The sequence below is a fragment of the Labeo rohita genome, chromosome 20 (assembly GCF_022985175.1).
Source record: "Labeo rohita strain BAU-BD-2019 chromosome 20, IGBB_LRoh.1.0, whole genome shotgun sequence".
NCBI classification, from domain to species: Eukaryota; Metazoa; Chordata; class Actinopteri; order Cypriniformes; family Cyprinidae; genus Labeo; species Labeo rohita.
Genome location: NC_066888.1, coordinates 20,301,153 through 20,318,892, shown reverse-complemented (window position 1 = coordinate 20,318,892; position 17,740 = coordinate 20,301,153). Strand labels below are relative to the sequence as shown.

The 17,740-nt window shown below is 37.0% G+C and overlaps 1 protein-coding gene across 7 annotated transcripts in view; it reads left to right on the top strand.

Moving 5' to 3' along the window:
* The window catches only part of sash1a (SAM and SH3 domain containing 1a), a 242,880-nt gene that overhangs the window by 215,096 nt on the left and 10,044 nt on the right, over positions 1–17,740 (top strand). For 5 of the 7 annotated variants that reach the window (XM_051138020.1, XM_051138026.1, XM_051138027.1 and 2 more), the window contains exons 5-16: positions 967–1,004; positions 1,287–1,373; positions 2,122–2,234; positions 4,078–4,179; positions 8,149–8,281; positions 10,300–10,700; positions 13,169–13,240; positions 13,403–13,540; positions 14,169–14,301; positions 16,040–16,209; positions 16,533–16,742; positions 17,339–17,489. In XM_051138020.1, the coding sequence (XP_050993977.1) occupies positions 967–1,004; positions 1,287–1,373; positions 2,122–2,234; positions 4,078–4,179; positions 8,149–8,281; positions 10,300–10,700; positions 13,169–13,240; positions 13,403–13,540; positions 14,169–14,301; positions 16,040–16,209; positions 16,533–16,742; positions 17,339–17,489 (1,748 nt within the window). The remainder of the gene's footprint in view (positions 1–966; positions 1,005–1,286; positions 1,374–2,121; positions 2,235–4,077; positions 4,180–8,148; positions 8,282–10,299; positions 10,701–13,168; positions 13,241–13,402; positions 13,541–14,168; positions 14,302–16,039; positions 16,210–16,532; positions 16,743–17,338; positions 17,490–17,740) is intronic. The other 2 variants (XM_051138021.1, XM_051138022.1) reach the window with 2 other exon arrangements.

Genomic DNA, 17,740 nt, shown 5'->3' with positions numbered 1-17,740 from the left:
AAAATGACCATTCGTTTCGCTAGATAAGACCCTTATCCCTCGGCTGGGATCATGTAGAGCCCTTTAAAGGACCTTCAACCCATTGATCCCCATTATAGTCTACTATATGGAAAAAAAAAGAAACCTTAATTTCTTTTCCAATGATGAAAGAAGACATAAACATCTTGGATGACATGGTGGTGAGTAAATTATCAGGAAATTTCTATTCTGGAAGTGAACTAATCATTTAAAGCACATTATTCACAATAGTACTGTTTGTATTGTTTTTTTTTTTTTTTTTTTTTTTTTATCAAATCAATGCAGCTTTTCGCATATAAGAGACAAAAACACAGACTCCAGATTGTCAGTGTACGTTCATTAAAAATATATTAGTATAAGAATTTTAGAGAAACAGCTTTTCAAAGGTCATGTGTCTGTATTAGAATAGGATGTAATTAGGCCAAATTTGTTTTGTCAGTCTCAATATATCATCCGTGGAATCTTAATACTGTATGTTTATCCTCAGACTCCATAAATGAGTGCTGGTGTGTGTGTGTGTCAGATTTTTGTTTTTTTGGTATTTTCCAAGGGCACTGTGCCTCAGAGGAGCGAAGTGGAAATATAAACAGCCAGTGTCTGTCCTGTGGTGGCTCTTGTTCCCTTTTTCTCCCTCTCTTACTTTCTGTCTTCCTCGTCTCGTTTCGCTGCATCTCCAGAGCATCTCATCTGTGCCCTGTGAGCCTCAGGAGCCTGACATATGCTCTGTGAACAGCACCACACTGCCCTCTACTGCCTCAAATCATAGAAATCTCTATACATTTGGTTAAAACAAATCCAGTCGCCACTCATATATATATATATACACGCATACTACCTGTCAGTAGGAGATAAGACCGTATGTGAGAAATGTAATATTCAGTGCTGAGGTGTTAAAGTGTTTTATTAAACATGTCCTAATTCAGTTCTTTTTTTTTTTTTTTTAATCAGAATTCCCCTGCACAAATCCAGCTCTGAAGATGGATCAGGTTTGTGTTTCATTATGAGCTATTCAGCTGTTATTATGATAATCTTTTGGTGGTTTTGAGGAAGTTTCATTGGAATTATTTGGTATTAAACCGGACTGGAATGTAAACTCTAAAAAAAAAAAAAAACTGCTTTGTAGATGGGCAGACGTGTGGATGTTAGATAAGAGATGTAGAGTCAGTTCTTTTTGTAAAGAATTAAATTTAGACATTTTGGAGTGTATGTTTATACAAAACTTAATGAGTTTGATGGCCCTGATGGCTTTCTCCTCTCTTCACATACAGGAAAATGGGACAACAAGAAGAAAAACAAATCCTTCTGGCAGAACTTTCGAAAATCACAGAAAGGGGTCACAAGGCAAACGTCAAAAGGTAATAAAAACAAACTCACCCCGTTTTCTCATGTTTCCTCCCTTCATAACTCTTCGCTCACTTGTTTTTATTGCTCAGAGACACTACATGAGAGAAGAGATGGCCCACTCAGAAAATGAATGGAAGAATTAATGACAAATAACATTGCGGCTGTAGTTCCATCTTTCACTTAAATAAATCATTTTTTTAAATCATTTTTGATACTGTTTTTTTACTCTAGAATGAGTAAAACTGGACCTTTTTTTATTTTGCCTACAAAAATGAATTTTTTTGCACCACCAAAATATGCCTTGGACCACAAAACCAGTCATAAGTATCAGTTCTTTGAAACTGATTTATACAAGGTGAATTAATAAGGTTTCCATTAATGTATGGTTTGTTATGATGGGGCTATATTTGGCTGAGATACAACTATTTGAAAATCTGGAATCTGAGGGTGCAAAATAAATCAAAATATTGAGAAAATTACCTTCAAAATTGGCCAAATGAGGTAGGAAATGTACAAAATATCTTCATGGAACATGATGTTTACTTAATATCCTAATGACTTTTAGCATAAAAGTAAAATCAATCATTTTGACCCATACAATGTATTGTTGGGTATTGCTACAAATATACCTGTGCTACTTACGACTGGTTTTGTGGTCCAGGGTCACATATGATGATCACTGAATGGACTAACTTAGCCTAAAGGTGCTTTCCCTTGTTCTTATTGCTCTCCTTTGACCTTTGACCCTTGACCCTTCAGGAGAGGACATTGGCTATGTGGCCAGTGAGATCACCATGAGTGATGAAGAACGGATCCAGCTGATGATGATGGTGAAAGAGAAGATGATCACAGTGGAGGAGGCGCTGGCACGGGTAAACATCCCATTATCCCGGAGCAATAACACACATGAGCTTTCTAGACTTACATTCATGTGTACTAACCTTACTTACCCGGACTGATGCCCCCTGCTTCCTCCACATGCACATACATGCACTCACATACATATAAATACATGCATACTGACCCTGCGTCTGAGAGCTGCAGTAGTTTTCTTAGTGCAAATCATGATTTGTTGAGATGAAGGAGGGTCTTTGGTGCCTAATTTCTGAAGTAGGGTTAGCTGGGATTGGTTGGATAGATTTCCTATGTCCTTTTCCACTGTTTAGGTGTTTTGGGTGATTCTAGGTCTCTTTTTTTTTCATCTGTCAATGTGTTTTGAGAACACGATAATGATTAATTATCATCCGATAATCAACCTAATGGATGATTGTAGAATGTGGCTTCCTTCTCTCCACAAGGCTGACATTGATTCCTTTCACCAATGGGGTTTCTATATTCTTTAAAGTCTCTCCTGCTTCAGTTTTTCCTCCTTTGGGCTGGTAGAGTTGATTTATCTCTGTAATGAGCAGTCAAGATTGACCATCTAAAGTTTGAATCAATGCTATGCCTTTGTGGATAGTTGACATCATACATGCTGTAAGCATGCATGAACGTGTCTGTCCTCTTGTGTTTATGTTTGAATGCAAATGTTTTTTTGTTTTTCTTTATTAATGTTGCTTTATTTGTTCTATGTTCTTTGTCATTTTGTGGTGTTTCTTTGTGTGTCCAAAGGCGTCATGCATCATGATTTTTTTATTAGTTTTAGATAGGCAAGTCTAATGGTGCATAGTGTAGCATGAAAATGGACTCAGGATCAGCCATTATGCATTTTTACTGTATGAAAAACAGGTGACATTTTGTTCCAGTGGGAAAAAGTGGAAATTCCCTAGTTCCCTGGTTCCCTAGAAGGGGTACGTCTCGGGTTACACATGTAACCATGGTTCCCTAAAAGGGAACGAGATGCTGTCTCCCATAGTGTCCACTAAAGGACGCAGCGCAAGTTACCTAGAAGGGGAACGTCTCGGGTTACACATGTAACCATGGTTCCCCGAGAAGGAATGAGATGCTGTGTCCTCTTGCGGACACTATAAGGGATGCAGTGCCAGTTCCCTAAATGAAAAACACATATTTAATAGATTATATTATTCATATATATATATATATATATATATATATATATATATATATATATATATATATATATATATATATATATATATATATATACATAGAATAAATAAAATGATTATAAAAATACAAGTAACTAATTCGTTATTAATATGTACGAAAGCCTATAAATACACAGCTGTTCAAAAGTTTGGGGTCTGTAGTGTTTTTTTTTTTTTTTTTTTTTTTTTTTTTTTTTTTTAATAGTCAGTAAAATAGTTTTTGAAAGACGCTCACTAAGCATTTATTTAATAAAAATAAAGTAAAAACAGTAATATTGTGATAGATCTATTTAAATATATTTTAAACTGTAATTTATTCCTGTGATGGCAAAGCTGAATTTTCAGCAGCCACTACTTTAGTTTTCAGTGTCACATGATCCTTCCAGAATTTTCTGACATTCAGAAACCCAAACTTTTGAATGGTAGTTTATATAAATACAAATAATTAATACTTAAAAAAAAACTGTTTGAATGGAGATGACGTTTTTGTGTGTCCCTGTCTCTGTCTTTTTAATGTATTTTGCTGGCGACTGGTCAAAGCTTTGTGTGTTTGTGTCTGTGTATAGATGGTTGTATGGGGTGTTCTCTGACTCTGTTTCTGTAACAGATAGGGTGTGTGAGTGTAAGGGCGAGGGGGCGGCTCTCTTTGACCTCTTGTTCTCCATAGTTAAAGGAATATGAGAGGAACAGACAGTTGAGCAGCAGTACAGAAACAGCAGAGTGGACTGATGGATCCAGTCCCACTGTTAACCTCTCCTCCGTCTGCAATGTAAGTACTATACTAAACCACCCAGACTGTAGACCTGAGTGCATATAGGGGCGTTACAACATAACCTCATTCAGTCACATCAAAATTTATTTTCCCCCAGCAGTAAGTGTTAGTAATGTCTCTCACTGTACTGACTGATGTCTTGTGTGTGCGTCTATGGAGTTAAATCTCTGCAGACCACACTAGTGACATTGTGGTTTATAAACTCAGTCAGTGGTAGTCCTTACGTCAACCCAGTTCATCCCCTTCCCTGCTGTAACCACAACGAACACACTTTCATTTGTTAGAAACCTTAGGACTCATAAAGCTTTGTAGGTACCATACATTAAATGTGCACGTAGTATTTTTTTTTATTGCTAATCGTCTTGTTCAGGTTTAACTTTTTAAATGAGTAATTTACTGAATGCACCATAAATTCTAAATCAGTACGAGCTGATATGTTATGTTTGTTTGAATGGAGACTAAGTTGTTGTAATGCCTCAGCTGTAATGAGCATCTGGCACTGGCAGCTCACTGTAAAACCCCTAGTGTTGATGTCATTTCTACTTGGCATGAGGAGCTGGCACACTAAACATCCCCTGGTGATGAGGTCATAATGTGCGTCGTGACCGAAGACTGATATGTAGCCATTTCTGCCTCCTGGCCTTTTCTTCTGCTTTGAAAACAACATTGAAATCAGTTTGATATGTCACACTACTTTGGCTCTAGTTGCCATTACAAGAGCATGCTTTGTGTAGATTGTGTGTATGTGCCTGTGCCGTCCCAAGCAGTGCATGAACGGGGGTTCTCGGATAAAGCCTTGAAAGATTTGGTAACAGTGGATTTAGTTTGCCCTTTTGGAGAAATAAGCTGCCTGTACACAAATACACACATAGTTATCATGGAAACTGGAAGCAAACATGTACCTCCTTTTCTAATGGTCAACAGCTAAGCTGTTTTTGCAATGCTTTTTGATGTTAACAAGCCACAGCACTGCTTCGCTCAGCGCTTAAAGCTACAAAATGACTCACTCCACCCAGCAAAGCCTTGTGTCCGCTGAGAGGAGTCACTGCCCTTCCCTGCTGCAGTGTTTTCTGTGCATCTTTGTTGTTTGTGTGCGCGGTCAGTGTCATTGTATGTCCAAAAGGATTAAATTAGAGGAAGTCAAAACCATTGTGGCACTGTTTTAATGTACATTAAGAAATTAAAATAAAAATAAAAAAACAAATCTATATAAATAATCACTAAATTAAAATGTTTGAGACCAGTAAGATTTATTGTTTTTTTTTTTTTGTTTTTTTTTTAACTTTTTTAAGAATTCTCTTATGCTCATCAAGGCTGCATTTTCTTGATAAAAATACAGAAAAAAAAACTAATATTGTGAAATATTATTGCAGTTTGAAATAATGGTTTTCTATTTATACATTTTAAAATATAATTTATTCCTGTGATGCAAAGCTGAATTTTCATCAGCCATTACTCCAGTCTTCAGTATCACATTATCCTTCAGAAATCATTCAGATATGCTGCTTTATTACTTTTATTGTCAATGTTGGAAACAGTTGTGCTGCTCAACATTTTGTTGGAACCTGTGATATTTTTTTCAGGATTCTTTAATGAATAAAAAATTTAAGAGCAGCATTTATTCAAAATGGTAATCATTTCTAACAAGTCTTTGCTGTCACTTTTTTACCTATTTAACACATAACAACAATAGCAATTTACTGACCACAAACTTTGTTACAAAAGATTTGTATTTTAAATAAATGCTGTTATTTTTAACTTTTTATTTTTTAAAGAATCCTGAAAAAAGTATCACGTTCCAACAAAATATTAAGCAGCACAACTATTTTCAAAACTGATAATACATCAGCATATTACAATGATTTCTGAAGGATCATGTGACACTGAAGGCTTAATGATGCTGAAAATTCGGTTTTGCATAACCGGAATAAGTTACATTTTAAAATAAAAGTTTTTTAAATTAATTTAAATACAATAATTGTGATGGAACATGATCTTCTGAACAGAAAAAATCTTAACGGTCCTTAAAAAGGTTTTATTTTTATTCTGCTAAATATAAGTTCTTGTAATACTTTTATTGGGGTGCAGTATGACCTGTTGACCCATTTGTTTGTGAGATTTGTACTGTTTTACCCGTTATAGCAAAAGGAGAGGAAATGAGGTAAGCAAATCTTATTCATACAAAGACTCTGTATCTCTGAACCCCTGAGGGTGTTTCTGAAACGCACACACACTCACACACATTTCCTCCTGCCCGTCTCTGCCACACATCAGCATGTGCAAATTGAATCTCAGCGTCTGAATGAGAAAATGGATCTCTGTAGGAATCTTGGCCCCTGGGTTGATGATCTCCTATTTATAAATGGAAATGGGTCAGCCCTAGTCTGCTAACGGTTAAACCGACGGGCACAACTCTCTCGGGGGATCCCACTGATCTGAGCTCAGTTTAACAGTAATCAGAACACTGAGAGCTTGCTGTGTGTCCGCAGGGTTCCCCTGCCATGAGATCAGTGTCAGCTGCATTCAATATAGTGACCCATCACGGCTGCACTGGAGAGAGCTGATCTGAAATCAGTGCTAGTACCCACTGTCACAGAGGATGTACTGTATCTCAATATGAATGGACTGCAACCAGACCAGCCTTTCTTCTCTCTGGCCCGCATTCCTTTTCTCCTCTGAAGACCATTAAGGATGTTCAGGGGTCATATGGCAGACCTTGCAATGTTTCCGGACACACAAGCTCACAAAAGTCACTCCCCTGCCTGCAGATATTGCAGAGTTTCCTTGAAAATACTGTTTACAGTTTGTATCCGTCTTGGAGCGAGATGGTGCTGCTTTGGGATTTTTGCATGGGCCGCTAACATCTAATGTGGTAGGAGCACAGCTGGACACATTTTAAATGCATTCTCATTTTAGCGTTTTCTTTCTCTCTATTTTTTTCCTTTCTTGCTCTTGTTTGAAATGCGATTTGTAAACTTGTTGGCGATGGGATTTGGAAGCTCTTAAGTCCTTAATAAGATTGTTCAGACGTTATTTTTTTCATATGGGTGCTTTCGATTATTATGTAAATAAGTTTCTGCTCTGTTTCTGCTGCGTTATTGTGTGCGACTATATTTCTTGTGCATTATTACAATGACTTTTCATTTTGAATGATTGCCATTGTGGACTTGAATAGTTAGGAATGATTACTCAATGCTTCTGGTGAACCATTGAGATTTTGTGTGTGCATGTGGTTGAACTTTAGATTTCCAGTAACAGATCATATTCAACCTCAGCGTCTTAGTGGAACACTTAAGTGTGTGGTGTGATGGGGTACACAGACATAATTGCCAATCATTGATATTGGTCAAAACAGCTCAGTCTCTCCTGATGGTTTAAAAACAGCCTGTGGTTAGCACAGATTATATCCTGTTAGTTAAAAAATAGCATGTCATCCTATAATGCGGTGTACGTTTGCAGTTAACAAAATGTTTTTGGAGTGGAATGGCTCTTTTCAAAATTGCAATTTGCAAGTTTGGGTAGAAGGAATTAAAGAGGCTTTGTCTTTGTGTATCAGAGGTTTTAGTATCGCAAATGATGTGTGAACCGTGAGGTCAGGTTATGTTAGATGTTTGTTTCAGAGAGTGATCCCATCATAAATCATCTCAACAGCATAGTTCCTATCTGAATTATTCATTTGGACTAAGAAAAGAATTTCTTCCACCACAAATGCTCACTCATACCCATCTTATGTACAAAAACAAGACTTAAGTGTTTTTCCTGGACTCAAACATTCATAACACATAACTCCATACTGCATTAGTCATGTCCTTATTAATATCAAGAGCCCATCCTAAACATGTCATAGTCTGTACATACCAGTTAAAGCCATCATTTTCTGTTTTTGTCTTTGTCTGTGTGAAAAAGGAAGTATTTTTTGTTCATACGAGGTGATATAATACTGAGGTTGAGTCTTTTTCTCTCTAGTCTGTGGAGCAGTCAGATGATGAGCAGGAGGACTCTGTGAAATTCAAGAGGCTTCACAAGCTGGTCAACTCGACTCGACGTGTTCGCAAGAAGCTCATCAAAGTGGATGACAGCAAAAGACATGGCTCACAAGGTAGCTGGAATAGACTATTGTTAATATGACATTACCTTAATTTTGTTATGAGAATATTTTAAATAAGCTTTCTATTGATGTATGGCTTAAGATAGGACAATATTTGGCTGAGATACAACTATTTTTAAAAAAAACTGAATCTGAGGGTGCAAAAAAATCTAAATATTGATAAATCGCCTTTAAAGTTGTCCAAATTAAGTTCTTAGCAATGCATATTACTAATTAAAAATTAACTTTGGATATATTTACGGAATGAAATGTATCCTAATGATTTTTTTTGGCATAAAAGAAAAATTGATCATTTTAACCCATACAATATATTGTTGGCTATTGCTACAAATATACCTGTGCGACTTATTGTGGTGCAGGGTCACAATTAGTACTAGTTTTTTGTGTTTTGTATTTAATTTACCTTACTGTTTGAAAGTTTGGGGTCAGTAGGATTTTAAGAAAATTAGTAGTTTTATTCTGGAAGGATGCATTAATTTGATCAAAAGTGAAAGTAAAGACAGTTTAAAATGTTGCAAAAGATTTCCCTTTCAAATAAATGCTGTTCTTAAAATTAAAAAAAAAAAGTAACTATCACCGTTTACACAAAAACTTCAAGCAGCACATTTTTTTCAACATTGGTAATAGTAAGAAATGTTTCTTGAGCACCAAATCAGGACTCATTGTAATATGCTGAAGGTTTATGTGACTAAAGACTGCTGAGAAAATTGTAATAATAAATTGTAATAATTTGACAATAGTATTGTTTTTATTGTATTTTTCATAAAATAAATGCAGCCTTAGTGAGCACAGACTTCTTTTAAAAACATGAAAAAAAAATCTTGCTGACATGAAATGTTTAAAGTGCCATTCAGACAAATTAGAATAGAATTTTAATAACTGGGCGATATGGCAAAAAAAAAAAAAAATTTAGATTTAAATTTAGATTTTTTTTTTTTTTTTTTTCTTACAATTTTTACCTAGTCAACTTGAAAATGTAACTACACATGATTCGGGTAACATTTTCTTTATTAACCCTCTAGTTAAATGTGCACCACACATGAAGTTGTGTGCTTTACAAGTTAAAAAATCACTTGTTAATTATTTTTGCAGAAAAGATGCATGAACTACAACTACAGTGTATAAACTTGTTTTATACATATTATATGTTTAGAAATCATATGAGGAGGATTCTTCCAAAAAAATTCTCAAAAGTCAATGTAATTCAAATTCAGAATGACTAAAGGTATAACACCAGTAAACTATTATTAACTATAAATGTTCTGTAAAACAATGAACAGCAGCTTTCAGCCTGTCACCATAATGCAAACATGAAATATCAGACATACATTAGTAGTTCTTTACAGGTTTATTCAATTGCGCTGCTTTTCCATTGTTTTTTCCATGTAAAATGTAATGGTCACGTTTGACTGTTGCACTCGTGTCTCTTGCAGCGTCTCATGCATGTAACGACATTCTAAAGATGAGGTGTTTAAGTTAAAAGAAATTCACTCCCACCTTCTTGCATGTTTTTCCTATTCCACTGCCCGCGTCACATCTTTGTCAAAACAAAAGTCTGTGTGAATGGCATCTCGGGATGTGAGCAAGTCACATGTGAGTGGTTAATCCCATGCGACGACATGCGGCTAGATCGCTCTTTTCTCTTTACTGTTATCAGTAGTATATTGTCAAAGTGTCTAATTCTGTTTGGTAATCTTTCTATTCAAAATTGCATTTCCTCGATTTCTAAAAAATAAAATCGTTGCAAAACATTAAATTTGAATTAATCAATAAAATTGGAAAAATTGCCCTGCTATTTTTCACTTATCAGCTGTGAAAATAGTTATCAGCTTATTAGTGTTGGCCCGAATTTTTATATTCTGCATCTCTAATTTAACATTTTTTATTTTAAATATAAATGATTAACCATACTTTATTCTACTGCTATTAAATAACTCATAAAACAGTATTGCTTGGAATAGATAGATAAAAATATTTCCAATTTTGTTTTAAACTTCCCTTTTCTGCAGATTCGCTCAGTCTGGATGGAGCTCCCTTATGTGATGACATAAACGCACTGTATGCTGAAATTCACAAGAAGCCGGCCCAGTGCACAGACTCCTCTTTGTCCTCTCTTGCCCAAGAGCAGCTCTCTCTAGACGGGGACACGGACAGCTTGACCACCTCGCCTTCCACCAGTAGCCTTGACGCCTGGAAACCTGCTCACAAGTTAGTGAAGACCCCCGGCACACATCCCCACGGCCTGATCCGCCCACCGCGGAAGACCAGTGCTGGATCCGGACTGGGTGTAGTAGGGGGTAGTGGCTCCTCTTTCTCCGAATTGGAGGGTTTGGGAGACGACAATGCTAAAGTCTCCCGCTCAGCTACAGACGGAGAGATGCGGAAGGCCTTGTCATCTCTATCTCACGGGGTAAGTACAGACAGCGTCTACGCTTTTTATGGCCTCACTAGGCCACGGCCAAAGCCGCACCCCCTTCTGGTGTCTTTAGATGACATTAACAACACCAAACGGCCACCCGTCTCCATGTGGCAGCGCAATAAGCCTGATCCAAACTACGCGTATTCCACCAAGCACCTGCTCTACCAGCGCTCCTGCAATGCGCAGAAAACCATCGCTCCCGCTTCCACCTTGCCCGCTTCCCCTCCCACTCGTGAGCTTCCATTGGCCAGGGAGAAGGGGAAGAGCTGTGGGGGCGGAGTAGTGGGCAGCTGGCTCTTTCCACCGAGGCGTCTGAAGGGAAGGACGGCGGTTAGTGAGCTCAACATCACATACGTGGTGGAACGCAGCCTGTACGGCCACTTGAACTGGACCGGGCTGGTTAGGCCCGTCACGCTGAGCAAAGCAGACAGGCGTTGGCTCCTGGAAGACGAAAGGGATGCAAACAGGAAGTGGGCATCCAGCATGGATCGCTGCACCAAGCGCGTACTCTTACGCATCCAGCAGAAGTCTGTGAGTGTGCCGGAAGAGCAGATCTACAGTGCCCCCTGCTGCACTGGAGGAACAGGCTGCTGCAAAGCTGCAGAAGAGAATTGCTGAAGGGTGCAGTTTAGAGACAAACAGCTTGAGTTCTATTTTAAGACAGAGTCTGATACTGAAATATATCACGGCGTTTTAGTGCTGTGTTAAAAAAAAAAAAATCTAAGATTACATACTCTCAAAATATTATAACTTTTTTTCTTGTAATTGCTGTAAATGAACTCATAATTTTGACTTTATTCTCAAAATATTTTGACTTTTTACTCATAATTTTAACTTTATTGTTGAAATATTTTGACTTTATTCTAGTCATTTTGTCTTTATTCTCAAAATATTTTGGCTTTATTCCAGTAATTTCGACTTTATTCTCAAAACATGTTGACTTTATTCTCATTATTTTGACTTTGTTGAAATATTTTGACTTAATTCTCAGAACATTTTGACTTTATTCTAGTAATTGAGTTATTCTCAAATTATTTTTATTTTATTGTAGTACTTTTGACACTATTCTCAAAATATTTTGACTTTATTCTCATAATTTTGATTTTATTCTCAAAATATTGACTTTTATTCTCATAATTTTGACTTTATTGTTGAAATATTTTGACTTAATTCTTAAAATATTTTGACTTTATTCTCATAATTTTGACCTTGTCAGAATATTTTGACAATTCTCAAAATATGTTGATTTTATTGTAGTAATTTCTACTTTATTCTCTAAATATTTAGACTTTATTCTCATAATTTTTATATTATTCTCAACATATTTTGACTTTATTCTCATAATTTTGACTTTGTTGAAATATTTTGACTTTTTTTACTCATAATATTTTGACTTTAATTTCATAATCTTAGATTTTTTAACGTGGCACTAAAACGTTGTCGTAGAAATATTAACTGTGCTGTCATAAAATGATTTTTTCTAAAATCTTTACCCATCTGTGGAGTGACTGTTAACACTAGAAATCTCTTAGACTGTCAGTTAGCCGTCAGTCGTGAGTGTTACTGCAGCATGGAGTCAAAATTTCATAATTTAAGAAAGGTGTAGAAGAGAAATAGAATGTGATAATACCTCAAGTCTTATCTCTCCCCATTCTGAGCTTCTCTCCTTTCATTTTTTGACCTATTCTCTTGTAGTCAGCCATGTGTGTCAGAGCATAATTGAAACTCTCAGTCCTTGAGAGACGGTGGAGAGTGTAGACGAAGAAAATAAATAATATAGAGTTCCTTCTGCAGCTTTGTAGAGTCTGTCGTCTGCGGATCCTCGTCGTCATTCATAGTGAATGTGAACATGACTGTGATCTTCATCAGTGAACTCTTCATACATTTTGGGTTGGAAATGCCAGTGAATTTTTGTTTTTGAATGTGCTACTCTTTTATTGAGATTGAGTTTTCTTTTGAAGTGCATGATGTTATTCCATGGAACGTGCAACAGCTTCTCATACTACAACATTTGATCTATATCTGTTTATTTTGAACAGGATATATGGTGCTTTTGTAGAACTTTTTCAACGAAATGTTATGAAATGAAAAGCCGGTTCATTTAAATTTAATGCATCACTTGTATTTGAGCGAACTATGATGTTGCCTTAACTCAGTTTACATTTGTTTTTTTATTTTATCAGTTTTACAATTTTACCAATTTTCAGTTCATTCATCAAGGTTTTCTAAGAAAGCACTGGTTTATTTACATAATGCTAAACAACTACTAAAAGATTTTTATTTTGAGTTAAATAGGAAATCAGGTCATACCATGAGCTGTTTTCTTTTGGCAAAAGTGTGGTTTCCATTATAAAGAGCCGCATGAATCATTAAGACTCTTTGTGAATCGTTTTAAATGACTCTCTCTAAATATATTCATTTGCTTGTCAATTCACAGCAATTATGTCTTTTTTCCACAGAGAACGTGTAGCTTTGGAGGATTTGACCTGTCTAATCGTTCCCTCCATGTGGTCAACACGGCCGAGCCTAGTGTGAGTACACTTGTGCTCTTTCTTTCGCTTCCTTTTGATTTCAGCTCTCATATGCAGCTGCAGTGTTTGTGATCCAATTGTGTTGATCAGCTGGCTTTCAGTGTGCTTAATCGCTCTCTTGCTCTCTCTCTCTCTCTCTCTCTCTCTCTCTTCTGGCAAAAGGAGCAGGAGGCTTTGTACAGGGATGCTGTGAAATCTCCCACCACGTCCCGTATCTCTCTAGGGAAGAAAGTCAAGTCTGTCAAAGAGACTATGAGGAAACGCATGTCCAAGAAATACGCCGGGTCTCTTTCTGAACAGGTACACACACGCAGATGCCCATGTGCTTGCTTTGACCATGCTGAGTTATGTGCTATATAGCAGGCTTGTTCAGAGGTGAGACCCTGCCTTTACTCCAGAGGGAAGTAGCACATGTGTGCCCCACTTTCTGTGTTTCGAACTAGGGTCAAACATCTCTTTATGTAGCCTAGAGCTTGGATACAAGCTCAGTCCAATTAAACACACCCATATTCCCTGGCAGTGTTGAATACACACTTACTGCCTGTATTCAAATGTGTTTGTATTAAAATGCTGCCTCTGTAAACCATTCACATGGTTTTAGTTACTCAAGACAAGTTTCCATGTATATGTATATACATTCCATGTATATTTCTTCTAGCATGTTTAATGTAGATCCCTGATTATGTATGTGTGTTAGTCAGTGTTGACCTCATCTGTGCAAAGAGAATTTTATGCCAAGCCACGCTCCCTGTAATCATATATTATGTTGGAGTGCCACCTAGTGGCAGCTTATTGCAATTACTCTGCTACACTAGAGGATGAATCTCACAGCAGTATGTCCCTTTTGTGGGTTTTATAATACAATATAATATAATTATAATGAATACACTTTCAATTCTCTCTCTTTTTTTTTTTTTCTCCTGTGTAGTCCAGTCCAGATGGAACGCCCAGTTGTCCTCAGTCTCCTCAGCCAGACACAGACTCTCTAGAGAAGCCCAAACTGAAGGCAGGAGGGTCTGTAGAGAGTCTGCGCAGCTCCCTCAGTGGGCAGAGCTCCATGAGTAAGTGTTTGTGTGCTTGTTTTGCTTTGGTTTTGCAAGTAATGGAAATTCACATTATATGCATGTTATTGATCTTATTGTGAACAATGTATATGTCCAGTGGAAACTATAGACTACTCTCTTTTCTTTTCCATTACACCATTTCACTTTGTTATATGTGACCCTGGACCACAAAACCAATCGTAATGGTCTTTTTTTTTTTTTTTTTTTTTTTTTAAACTGAGAATTATGCATCATCCAAAAGCTGAATAACTAAGCTTTCAGTTGATGTGTGGTTGTTAGGATGTGACAGTATTTGGCCCAGATACAATTATTTGAAAATCTGGAGTCTGAGGGTGCAACAAAATAAAAATTTTGAGAAAATCGCCTTTAAAGTTGTCTAAACGAAGTTCTTCAGAAATCAGAAATAAGGTTTTGATGTATTTACAGTAGGAAGACACAAAATATCTTCATGGAACATAATCTTTACTTAATATCCTAATGATTTTTGGCATAAAAGAAAAATAAATAATTTTGACCTATACAGTGTAATTATGTCTTTTGCTACAAATAGGCCCATGCTACTTAAGACTGATTTTGTGGTTCAGGGTCACATATATGTCACAATATGGAAGAAAAGGTCTGTTGCTACTTCGGTGTCATTGAAACATTGAATGTTATTGCTACGGACATGAATGGTGGCTTAAAGGGGTCATGACATAGATTTTTAAAATATTTTATGTTCCTTGAGGTTTACTTATAACGCAAATAAGGTTTTTGCACAAAAAAAAAAACATAAATATGTGGAAAAAATGATTATTTTCAACCCTCATTCTGACCCCTTTTTCTGAAACAACTTGTCTTTAAGGGGCGTGTCCTTTAAAGCTTCTCTGTAATCGGCCACTGTTATGATTGGCTAACGTCATTGCGTAGGAAGCAGTATCACTGCCTCCTCGCTATTGCATTTGAGTGTTTTGACAAAATGATAAAAAAAACCAGTCATTTTCAGACAAAGAATCATGAAATCATTTACTTACCGTTTGTGATGCAGCTGCAGTCAGATCTAGTACTGTTTCATCTTTTAACAAATGTTTCTTTCTGAATTACAAAACAACATGACCCGAAGTCCGAACAATCCTCTAGATTCGGCATGCCGTTAAAAATAAACTATCCACTTGTTCCTTGTGCTGGGATCCTTCTGATATCGGTACAAAGACGCGAACGAGCGGTTTAAACCAATTGCATCAAAGCAAACGTTCTTTCGATCCATTTGTCCTATTGATGATAAACTTGAGCGCTTGAACTGTGTTAGAAAGTAAATGCGCATCTGTATACTGTATCCAGTGTAGACAAGATAGTGCCAGTGACTGTAATTTCTATTTGTTTTTGACGTGACACCACAGCATGACCAAGTAACAAGCTGTTAAGCTACTGAATGCTGATGGGTGGGGCCTGTGGTGAGAAGATGACTATTCGCCGATGCCTTGCTCTGGAGGCATCGTTTATGCAAATGACCGGGTGACATCACCCTGACACCCGTTTTTGAAGCTTGATTAAATAAATGCTTTGTTTATAATGAGGAGGAGGTTTTAAGTTATGAAATGTGCTGGATGTTTTAATGGTACAAAGATCTCTTATATGCCTTGTATGTCTTATATAAGTCAAGGCAATTTTGATTTCTCACGTCAGTCTGACTAATGATTTTTGCCTGGTGAAAGAAACCAGTCCTCTTGTAATGATGGTGTTGATCTTCTCACAGGTGGACAGACTGTGAGCACCACGGATTCATCAGCCAGCAACAGAGAGAGTGTGAGAAGCGAGGATGGTGACGATGAAGAGCCTCCGTACAGAGGTCCTTTCTGCGGCAGAGCAAGAGTTCACACTGACTTCACACCGAGTCCATATGATACAGACTCACTCAAGCTCAAGGTACTGGAAAGATACCGGAAATTAATCCAGTTCATTAAAAAATGATTTTGTCTTTAATACTAGCTATATTTTAAATTAAATTTTAGATCTTTGAACACACTGTGATTAAATATGAAATAGTCCAACATATTACATGGCTACTTAGCAAATAAATAAATATTAATTTGAGTTTAAATTAGGTGAGAAGAAAGATATGAGACATTAAAACTCACATGGCTATTTTTAATTAATTTCACAGATTTGAAAACATGTTTTAGATTAGTTTCTGGGTGTTTTTAAATTATTTTTCTTTGGATCTGACTAAATTTTTTTTCTCCTTCAAGAGAGGAGATGTGATTGATATCATCAGTAAGCCGCCCATGGGCACATGGATGGGTCTGCTTAATAACAAAGTGGGCACGTTTAAGTTCATCTACGTGGATGTGCTGGCTGAAGAAGAGGAGAAGCCTAAACGAGCGGTTCGGAGAAGGAGAAAGGGCAGGCCGCCCAAACCCAGCTCAGTCGAGGAGCTTTTGGAGAGAATCAACCTGAAGGTCAGACATAGACCACACACAGCCATTTTTGAGATTATGTACATGCTTTAAAATTTGATCGGTGTATCTATAATCATCAAACATAAATCTGAATGTGCGGCTCATCTTTAATCTTTACTGACAGAATGTAAAAACAGGGTGTGGAGAGAGGAGAAAATGAAAAAGTGTATGCTAGTGTGAAAAGATGGTCAGCTCTTGTTAAAGCCGCATTAACTATGAGAATGTGGGATGAGGTCATTTCCCCATGCCAGTTAAGTTTTTTTATTTAAAGACAGAGACATACACACCCTACAGACCTCCCACAAGCTCCTGCATTATTACATCTCTAAATAACATTACATTACACCCCTTACGGCTACACACAATAGACGCAGACGATGCATTTTAAGCCTCATTGTATTGTTTTAGTGTGTTAATGCACTATAATCATAGCTGGCCGTCACAAAAGAGTTTTGAAGTCTGGAAACATTCCCACACATAAATGCCACCCTAAAGAAACTTCCAGGGTGGAGTGGGGTATTTTTAGCTATAAGGGTCCTACATAGTGTTTCTTCTCTAGGGTGTGTAATCTGTGAATGTACGTGTGTGTATTTTAGGAGCACATGCCCACGTTCCTGTTTAATGGGTATGAAGACCTGGATACGTTTAAGCTTCTAGAGGAAGAAGATCTGGATGAGCTCAACATCAAAGACCCCCAACACCGTGCCGTACTGATGACCGCTGTAGAACTACTGCAGGATTATGACAGTAAGTACACACAAACACTAAATGTTCTAAACAGCAAATAATTAATACCACACTCATAGATGTGAGATATGGCTGTGTAGGTAATCACAGCGTGCTGATATAAAGCCATATCTCACATCTACGAGTGTGATGTTGCGTTTATACAACAGTTTGACGGCACAAGTGTGTAAATACATAAAATACAAAAAACTAAATGTCTTTAAAGCCCTCTTTAGTGCATAAGTACTTCCTTCCACCACGTATTCAAATCT